Source organism: Salvelinus namaycush, chromosome 22 (assembly GCF_016432855.1).
Source record: "Salvelinus namaycush isolate Seneca chromosome 22, SaNama_1.0, whole genome shotgun sequence".
NCBI lineage: Eukaryota > Metazoa > Chordata > Actinopteri > Salmoniformes > Salmonidae > Salvelinus > Salvelinus namaycush.
The window spans coordinates 30,555,276-30,565,561 of record NC_052328.1 but is presented as its reverse complement, the minus strand read 5'-3'; the positions used below and the strand labels follow the sequence as shown (position 1 = coordinate 30,565,561).

Here is a 10,286-nt window from a genome sequence, read left to right as displayed (position 1 = left end):
CGTATAGAAGAAGTACGTTTGGATCTGTGAGGGAAAGTGGTTATTGTTCGCCTTTGCTGAGAATCCAGAACATTATGTTTCACTCAGTAATGTGAAACTTACATGTTGACGGGTGTTGGATAGCCGCTGACTGCTCGGAGTGACTTTGTTATGGGGAACTTTGCCTTCCACTAATAACTGTGTTGTTCATATTGGCTATTCAAAATAATGTTAAATGCTCCCCTATAGCCTACTAAGCAACACTGCTAGATTGCCATTTAAAAACACTTCTGGTCACATTTCAAGCAATTCACATTATTACATTTAAATGTGATTTTAGCCATACCTTTTCCCCTATCTAGGCTAAACGTAGGTAAGTCCATTACCATGTAATGTCCTTACGCAGGAACATGAACATTACAAAAATATAATAGTAGACTCTGTTCGACTTTGAACTATTTCTGACAGGTAGCGTAGTGGTTAGAGCGTTGGGCCAGTAACCGAAAGGTTGTTAGATCGTATCTCAGAGCTGACAAGGTAAAAATCTGTCGTTCTGCCCCTGAACAATGCTGTTAATAACCACACTGTTCCGAGGCCGTCATTGGAAATAAGAATTTGTTCTTAACTGACTTGCCTAGTTAAATAAAATTAAATAACATCAGATTTTGGGATACATTCCTCGTTTTGAAGTATTTGACAGGGAGGGAAAACGTTGAAAATGCTTAATTTATGCCGCGTTCATGTGCTAGTCTGAACTAGGAAACTCGGAAATGTCCGACTTGCTAACTAGTTTGAACGCGGCACCTGTACAATTAACTACAACAGTTAGCAAGTCGGAAATGTCCGAGTTTCTTAGTTCAGACTAGCACGTGAACAAGGCATACATCCAAGTGAATCTGCGACCGAGATGTGCCTTCGGTCGCTGTGTTTGAGGAGAACCTTGTAAAATGTGGTTAGTTTAGCCAAGTCAATATCCTTATTAATTTTCAAATACCGTCTTAAATTCCATGGACACTTATGAATAAATCTGAAAAAGATGCATAGCGCTTTGCAGTCAGCATATTGTCGATGCGTATATACACATTTAATTTAACACGAGAAAGATTGATTTCGTCCAAATTAAGTCTCTTTTCTCAGATGCCTCTCTCTCTTTCCATATGGCCCCTTTTCCCCATGCAACTATGCTCGCATGTAATCCGCTACAATAGCTGTCAAATCAAGGCCGGATTGACAGCCCCTGACAAATAACTGATTGATTGCGGTGGAGCAGAATTGACAGTTGATGGAGGGGTGGAGATAGACATAGAAGTGCGGTGTATATTATAGGCTACTGAAAACATGTGACATTCTCATCCCTCCATCACTGCATTGGTCTGTTCCTGTCAACGCTTGTCTGAATCGAGTTGAAGTGGTTGATCTTCTGGTTGTGGGATATAATTTACAATGGAAAATGTAGGTGTAGACTAAGATACAGGCTTGTGTTAAGATTCAAGATTCAATAGGCCAAAAGTGCCAAAAACAATGCTTATTAGTGCATTAGTCATTAGAAAACAAATTAATAACGATTTAATTTATTTTTATTAGTACATTTCCCATCTCCTAAATATCATGTATCTTATGTCTTCCAGTAATAACCATTACCACATCGCCAACCTATTCATTTGCCAAATACCTTCACTTGCGTCTATATACAGTACTTTTTCAGACGCTGAAAAATCAAAACAAGCCTTGCCCTGTCCTGCCTCGAGGATGGTGAGAGCGCGCACAACAACCCAACTATTCCTCCCTATCTCCTCCCCCGCGCTGTAAAAATAGAGGAGAACGTCACATCCCCTTGACCCTCCAATCACCTCAGGGTCCCATTTGATTGGAAGGCGGCAAAGGCTTTAATCTCGGACTAATTCAGATGCTTTTGAAGTGAGCATTTCTACCAGTTCGTACTTTGGGAGTATAGAGAGCGGACCTGCTGGGAGACACAGAACGCGCTATGCCTATGATGCAAGACGCAGCTTCGGATCCGCGATAACATCGCAATCACTCTCCTGTATCTTCTTCCTGCTTACCAGCCGCACCTTCTTATTTTCCTCTCACTATACGGATTATTACACGCAATACCACCACTTTTTTCTCTCCTGATTTTCTAGAGAGGTTGTAATTGCTTTTCGCCTTTCTTGATGAATCTGATAAATGCATTACCAACTAATTTCGTGAGAATTAGGACATGATCACATCGCCCTCGGTATCTGCTCTGAGCAATAGTAATACTCATCTAATCTGGGAGAGCATCGACTCTCGGAATAACATCAACAAGCCTTTTCTTCATTCCGTTCCCCCGTCCGACCATCTACGGCAAGCTAAGCGAGTCCCCATCAAGGTTTTGAGAATGCTTACGGCACGATCAGGACACATTTTGCACCCAGAGTATCTTCAACCGTTACCATCTACCCCGATTAGCCCTATTGAGGTAAGATTTTTTTTAAACAGCAGGATTAATAAGTAAAAGTTTAATGTTTTTGTTTTGTAACCATTACGAATAGAAACGGTTATCCCGGAATGTAGCACAGGAAACAGCATATAAATAACGATGTATTATATCGAAGTGTAGATGTGGGCTATTATATTATAGAGATCATTGGTAAAATACATGTTTTATAAATGTAGGAAATGTTCATCCTTCTCTTAGAGCTCGGCTATTCTCTCGCGTAAAAGCTGCGCATTGCGCACTACTCTTTTATTTTGGGGGTGGCGGCGGAGAAGGGCTCGGACATTCCGTTGCTGGATGCATTTCGACCAAACGTCCTCTATTGTTTGACTGTTTTTATATTTTTTCACTATTCAATTTGTAAATATCGGTCTTGTTGTTTTCTCTACAGCTAGATGCCAAGAAGAGTCCGTTGGCACTGCTGGCGCAGACATGCTCTCAAATCGGTAAACCGGACCCCCCTCCCTCTTCCAAACTCTCCTCGGTTACATCAAATGGATCTAGTGACAAGGAATCCAAATCCGGTCCATTAAAAATGAGCGACATCGGTGGGGATGACAAATCTAGCTTCAAACCCTATTCGAAACCGTCCGATAAGAAGGACTCGTCCTCTGGCGTATCGAGTGGAGAGAAGACTGGTTTCCGAGTACCGAGCGCCACCTGTCAGCCGTTCACGCCACGGACAGGCAGCCCCAACTCCAGCACTTCTGCCTCTCCCATGCCGTCTGAGGGGAAGTGTGGAGACAGGGAGGACAAGAAAGATTCAGATTGTAATAAAAATGGCACAACGGACGGATCTGGAACCACTAACAGCCACAGCAGGATAAGCGTGAGTTGCGGTGGAATTAACGTGGAGGTGAACCAGCACCAGGAGACGCCCGGGTCCAAAGCCCTGTCTTCGGAATCGTCCTCCATAACCCCCGTTTCCTCAGCTTCCGTACTGGGGTCAGGACTTGTAGCCCCAGTCTCTCCTTACAAACCTGGTCAGACAGTTTTCCCCCTGCCGCCTGCTGGCATGCACTACCCCGGGAGTTTAGGGGCCTACGCAGGTTATCCCCAACACTACCTCCCCCACGGCGGCAGCCTGGTTAACGCACAGCTGGCCAGTATGGGCTGCAGTAAGGCCGGATCCAGCCCGCTGGCTGGGGCCTCTCCACCCTCCATCATGTCAGCCAGCCTGTGTAGAGACCCTTACTGCTTAAGTTACCATTGTGCCAGCCACTTAGCGGGCGCTGCCAGTGCCTCACAGCAGTGCCACGACAACGCGATGAAATCCGGGTACCACCACATGTACCCGACACACCTTTTGCACGGCATGCACTCCTCTCCGCAGTCGTTCAGTGGACACCCTTTGTACCCCTATGGTTTCATGCTACCCAACGACCCCCTTCCTCACGTATGTAACTGGGTGTCGGCGAACGGACCCTGCGACAAGCGTTTCTCCTCTTCCGAGGAGCTGCTGATCCACCTGCGGACGCACACCGCCTTCACTGGGGCGGAAAAGTTGATATCGGGTTACCCTAGTTCCTCATCTTTAGCTAGTGCTGCGGCTGCCGCTATGGCGTGCCACATGCACATGCCGCAGTCAGGAGGCCCTGGAAGCCCCGGGACACTGACCCTGAGGAGTCCGCATCACGCGTTGGGACTAAGCAGCCGTTACCATCCGTACTCCAAGAGCCCCCTGCCTACCGGAGCCCCTGTTCCCGTCCCCGCAGCTACCGGGCCATACTACTCCCCATATGCACTGTACGGCCAGAGACTCACCACAGCATCGGCGCTGGGATACCAGTGAAACACACTTGACTTTTGAAAAGTTTATAATTATAAAATGCAAATATAAAGACTTTTATATCAACGCTCCACCTATGGACAGGATCCGTGGACTGTATTTATTTATGTCGACTGAAAGCGGACGATAATAGCTACAAATTGAAGATATTTGAGAGACTCGAAGTGCATTATGTTTAAACTGATCTCTATAGGTAAAATGAAAACACACATGGTAGAATACTAATAAAATAGAGGTTTTCATTTCGATGTTCATTTGAAATTGATATGATTGTATTGTTCTTATTTAATGTTTCATTGAAAAGAAAATAATTGACATGCATGTTTGTTTCTTAAAATCCCAAATTGTCCACATTTAAAATAGCCGTTATTTTCCAGGTGTATACCATGGAAAGAGAATTGGTATCTTTTTGTATGTATTCTGGAAAAATAAGAAACCATTCTGTTCCATATTTCCGTGTGCCTCCTTTTATGATAACAACAAGACCTAAATTTTTAACATGCTATTTCATTAAACAGTTTCTGGTTTCTTTATGATTTTAAATTGACATGAGATGTGCTGATCTGGGAAGTTAATCTTATTAACTGGTTGCCTTTACAAAAAACTGGAACGTTATTTACAGAGTAGGCTATGATTTTTTTTGATTTTTTTATGTTCACTTTAAAGTGCACTTTATTTCTACAACATCTCTATAGAGTTTATTGTGATTTTTTTAGCATGATCCATTGTTTTAACCTAAATAATTTGAATTCTTTAAAGTTGAAACACTAGGCTATTTTAAAACTAAACACACAACTTTGAAATCGAATGCAACTAAGATTGGACGTTATTTCAACAATAGTGTATAGCTAGCTGATCGTCATGATTGAGTGTGTGTGAGCGCGCTGTGTGCACGTGTCTGCATGTTCTAAAACGGGATACATCCATCAAAGCATGTTAATAATTGTTGATTGACGATGAGTTTTGACATTATTGCTGTAGTGATTGGATTTAGAAGGTCATTTCCAAATAAGTATTGTTGGCTAAATATAGTTTTCAATATTTGATGATGTAGAAAAATGTTGTCTCTTGACATTGCCTGGTTAATAGCGAGCAACAAACGGAGAACGCCTCCTTTTGAAATGCGTTATCAAGGTATTTGTTGATCTAAATTTAACTTACAATATATTGTCTCAATATTCACGAGTCATTGAAAATGTATTAATTATGAATATAGAGTATCCTACTAAAAACAGATACGGCAAAACTCTATAAGGGAATAATATTGTTTAGGATTACATACGAAACATTGCGCATGCCTGATTTTAGAATGTCTCTATAATCTATTTCCACTTTGGCCCCACTTCAATATAGTTGGTTGAAAATAACTGATTTTAGGGACATCCAGCTGGGTGCAGACATCAATTTAATGTCTATTCCACATTGGTCAATGTCATTTAATTGAAATCAAATCACAAGTAATTGTTCACATACACATATATAGCAGATGTTATTGCGGGTGTAGCGAAATGCTTGTGTTCCTAGCTCCAACGGTGCTGTAATATCTAACAATTCACAACAATACACACAAATCTAAAGTAAAATAATGGAATTAAGAAATATATAAATAATGATGTGGAAACAACGTTGATTAAACCAGTGTGTGCCCAGTAGTGTAACATTGGTGTGTGATTCAGAAATTTGTAGGAGACCATTTCAAAATGCCATGATCTAGCCTATAGTTTAATCAAAGGATTATCACACAAACGTTTAAATATACATCCGACTATACTCAGCTTTTTAATTACAGTAGAGGCCTAACTAGCCTAATTTATATTTAAAAAAAATGTTTTGTAGGCTGATTCATTCCTTAGATCAAACAGGGTAGAAGTTTCGTGCACATTTTTGTTTCATATTGAAATTCATCAACAGCTGGCCTATAGGCCTAACTGTTCGCTGCTCTGTATACTGCCCCGTGCTATGTTAAGGCCACACAATCTTAAATTGCATGGTTACAGACACACCATTTTAGTCCAGTAATTAATCATGCCTTTATTGCATTCAGCCGAGAAAAAATGGTTGCCACATTTTTAAAAGAAATACGTAGGCAAGCCTATAGTTAGGTTATTGCTTTTCACAGAATATTTCACACCAAATCAAAAAAATGGCTGCTAAACGGGCCAATCCCCGAGATAACAATACCATTTTACGATCAAGAAATAGGCTATATTACTCAAATACCCATAGCTAATGGGTTAACCTTACAAGTCCAAAATATTCATTCATGTTTTTAATTGCATAATTGGGAAACTTTGAATTGAAACATAGTGGAACTCAATCATTTAGCCTACTATAGTTCTGCTTGGTGCCATTGGTCTCAAACATCAACAGGATAACAGTAGGGTCCCACTGGACACATACTGGTTGAATCAACATTGTTTCCATGTCATTTCAATTAAATTATGTTGAACCAATGTGGAATAGACCTTGAATTGACATCTGTGCTCAGTGGGGTGAATTCAGAATTTGTGGGACACCTTTTGAGTTTCAGTCTTATGTAACTCTTTAGACATCTATTCAACATATTAGCCCAACACATGATACATTTCTGAAATCCTCAAGATGTTTCCTAATCACACAACATTGAATCAAATTGCCAATGGGCTAGAATTAGGCCTATCCCAGTTTATCTAACCTGCTGTCCCAGTTTCCCAAATGTGCACTGAAAATATGGTTGTGGCTCAGTGTACACAAATGGGTGTGTCTTGCTTTCTGTGAATATGATATCAACATTTGTCCTTTTTGTGTGATTAGGAAACATGTTGAGGATTTCAGAAATGTATCATGTGTTGGACTAATATGATAGATGTTGAAAAATGGGTTAAGGAAGACAGAAATGCAAAACATGTCCCACAAATTCTGAATTCACCATATATTTTAGAAGTGTAATTGTTTTAATTGAATTAAATATACAGTAGCCTATAGCTTAAGGTCTTGTGCCAGCCTTATTGATCAAACACAAATATGTTGTGTCTGAATATATAGTTGACAGGCCTTTACATATTTTCTTCCTGTTCTTAGCTGTCAGTGAAGCTAGCTGGAAATAGCTTCAAGCTAAAGCCAGATATTCTCCTCTATACAGGCACAAACTGGTGCGAGGCACAATGTCCCATTTCCTTAATTCTGTGTGAAAGACGAGATGTCACACAGTGGACGTGTCTGAAGTGACAGGCTAGAATAGAGCGCAACAGCCCTATAACAGGGAGCACTGCCACACATCGATCTATTGGCTTATCTGTCCGTCAACCGCTCAAGTGTTTCCACTTTGCATCTATAACTCATGAAAATACTATACTCTGGAAATGTCCTTGAATATGAATTAATGAATGAGTTATTTGTAAATGACTTTGACCTCTGAATGATAGCTACACTCATCCACCCTGTCATTGGTTATTTAGCTGAATACCGTCTCAGAGAGATCGCTCTTGTCTTGGTCCACCAGCAGCTATAGTCAAAACCAACTTCTCTGTTTGTTAATGTGTGAGTTCGTTTGTGTGTGTATACACATGCGTGTATAAGGATGTATGTGTGTGTGTGTCTGTGTCGGTCTGGAGGCCCACACACGTTCTAAACTGATGTAATGACGGTGAAAGGGAGCGATTTCCATTTTTACCCACATCATGGTGGTTGTGTGTGGAGGTCCCAGATGGAAGGCAATTTATCATGTGCCCCTCCCTTGGCCTGTCACTGGGGGAACAGGCAGGCACATGTGTGCATGAATTACCAGCACTACCCCCTTCCACTTGCTCACAGTGGGGAGAAGCCAACAAGCAGAGGAGAAAAAGGACTTAGCTACAGCATTAGTGCTTCATGCCAGTAGTACATTCACTCTGTATTGTACTAAGGCATAAAACTGTGGAAGGACTATTAGATTGTAGGGAGGGAGAGAACAGTCGGATTATAGCACAGGGAGGATATTGTTAGACTATATTGTAATATTTCTTTACCTTAAAAATATGAAAGGCAATTAATGATCCATGGTTTTGTGTTAGCAAAACCACTCACACCGTTGTCTAAATGTGCATTAAAGTTTTTAACAGAACAATCTGAAAATGTGAATTGATTGTTGTAAATGGGAGGTCGTTTTGGTGACAGACAGAGCAACGACAAAAAAACACACAGGTCACAGAGGAAGAGGTTAAGTGAGGTTCATTCCCTAAACTGTTCCAGTAAACATTAACTGGCTGGGGTCAGGGACAAGGCTTTTACAAGGGAGCAGAGCCCTAACAGAGCAGGATCACTGTCTCACCTGTTAGCACAGCATGGTGCGAATGGAGAGCCTTTGCTGTTGATCTTTGAAGTGTCTGCATATCTATCGACTATCGCCTATCTATCGCCTATCTATCGCCTACCTATCGCCTATCTATCGCCTACCTATCGCCTATCTATCACCTATCTATCGCCTATCTATTCTGGTTTATGTAACAGACCTAGTATTTAACCTGGCTGGTTGAATGAGATACCACAATGGACAGTATTAGCCCACTGAGCCAAGCCTCTAAGAGCTAACACAAGTCATCAGGTCTCGGCCAGACATGGTTACTCATCACACAAGCACAGTTCAGCAAACCATTTCTACTACACTTACTCTGTCTTCTGAGATCCCTGGTTTTAAAAGAACAGGAGACATTTTAGTGTTCGGACTTATCAGTGATACCATACCATCTTTCACCTACCCACAATGCACTGGTGCAGGAAATCTGGCAGGCAGGACATTTGGCCTTGGGGAACCCAGGACGTGAGTCACACACCTCACCTCGTAGTCAACCCTCTCTCCTGAATTACCCTCCACCTCTAAAGCTGTCATTAGTGGGTGTGTGACACAATATAAAGACACACCATTGTCTGCTATGGCAAGTCTATAGTTTGGGCAACAGCTGTGTCAATATGGGGGAAGCAGCTATAATGTTCTAGCCCCATTCCAGACATAAGTCAAAGAGCAATTATTCTCCTTTATGAGTGTGGTCTCTTTTAGGAGGGTAAAATGATAATTAAAGGCCTATCCTTGGAAAAACAGTAGGCTTACCCTACAACCATGATTATTATGCTGTTGTTTTGTTAGGTTTAAGATTGCATGGTTATGCTTGATGCATTTTGTGTTTTGGGCTTCATTTTGTGTGTTGGGCTTCATTTTGTGTTTTGGACAAGCAACACAGTTGTGTTTTAATGTCAAAAAAACATCTCATAACATTAGCTACTTATGGACAACCATGTAATATTATGGACATGGTTAGATGGTTGGTCCTGTAGTCTAGCTTCAACATGGGATTCGGCTATTTCAGCCACACCTGTTGCTGACAGGTACATAGAATCGAGCACACAAGTATGCAATCTTCATAGACAAACATTGGCAGTAGAATGGCCTTGCTGAAGAGCTCAGTGACTTTCAACGTGGCACCGTCATAGGATGCCACCTTTCCAACAAGTCAGTTTGTAAAATGTATGCCCTGCTAGAGCTGCCCCGGTCAACTGTAAGTGCTGTTATTGTGAAGTGGAAATCGTCTAGGAGCAACAACGGCTCAGCCTCGAAGTGGTAGGCCACACAAGCTCACAGAACGTGAACGCGAATGTTGAAGCGCGTAGCATAGCGTACAAAAATCGTCTGTCCTTAGTTGCAACACTCACTACCGAGTTCCAGACTGCCTCTAGAAGCAACGTCAGCACAATAACTGTTTGTCGAGAGCTTCATGACATGTGTTTCCATGGCCGAGCAGCCGCACACAAGCTTAAGATCACCATGCGCAATGCCAAGCGTCGGCTGGAGTGGTGTAAAGTTCACCGCCATTAGACTCTGGAGCAGTGGAAACGCGTTCTCTGGAGTGATGAATCACCCTTCACTATCTGGCATTCCGACCAATGAATCTGGGTTTGGCGGATGCCAGGAGAACGCTAGCTGCTCAAATGCATAGTGTCAACTGTAAAGTTTGGTGGAGGAGGAATAATGGTCTGGGGCAGTTTTTCATGGTTTGGGCTAGGCCCCTTAGTTCCAGTGAAGGG

The 10,286-nt window shown here is 42.0% G+C and overlaps 1 protein-coding gene across 1 annotated transcript; it reads left to right on the top strand.

The window, feature by feature from the left end:
* The first annotated feature begins 1,739 nt into the window (after positions 1–1,739).
* On the top strand, positions 1,740–4,701 carry LOC120017760 (zinc finger protein 503-like). Its single transcript, XM_038960730.1, has 2 exons — positions 1,740–2,443; positions 2,853–4,701. Exons 1-2 carry the CDS (start codon positions 2,201–2,203, stop codon positions 4,251–4,253), a joined length of 1,644 nt encoding a protein of 547 aa, XP_038816658.1. The 5' UTR covers positions 1,740–2,200; the 3' UTR covers positions 4,254–4,701.
* The last annotated feature ends 5,585 nt before the right edge of the window (positions 4,702–10,286 follow it).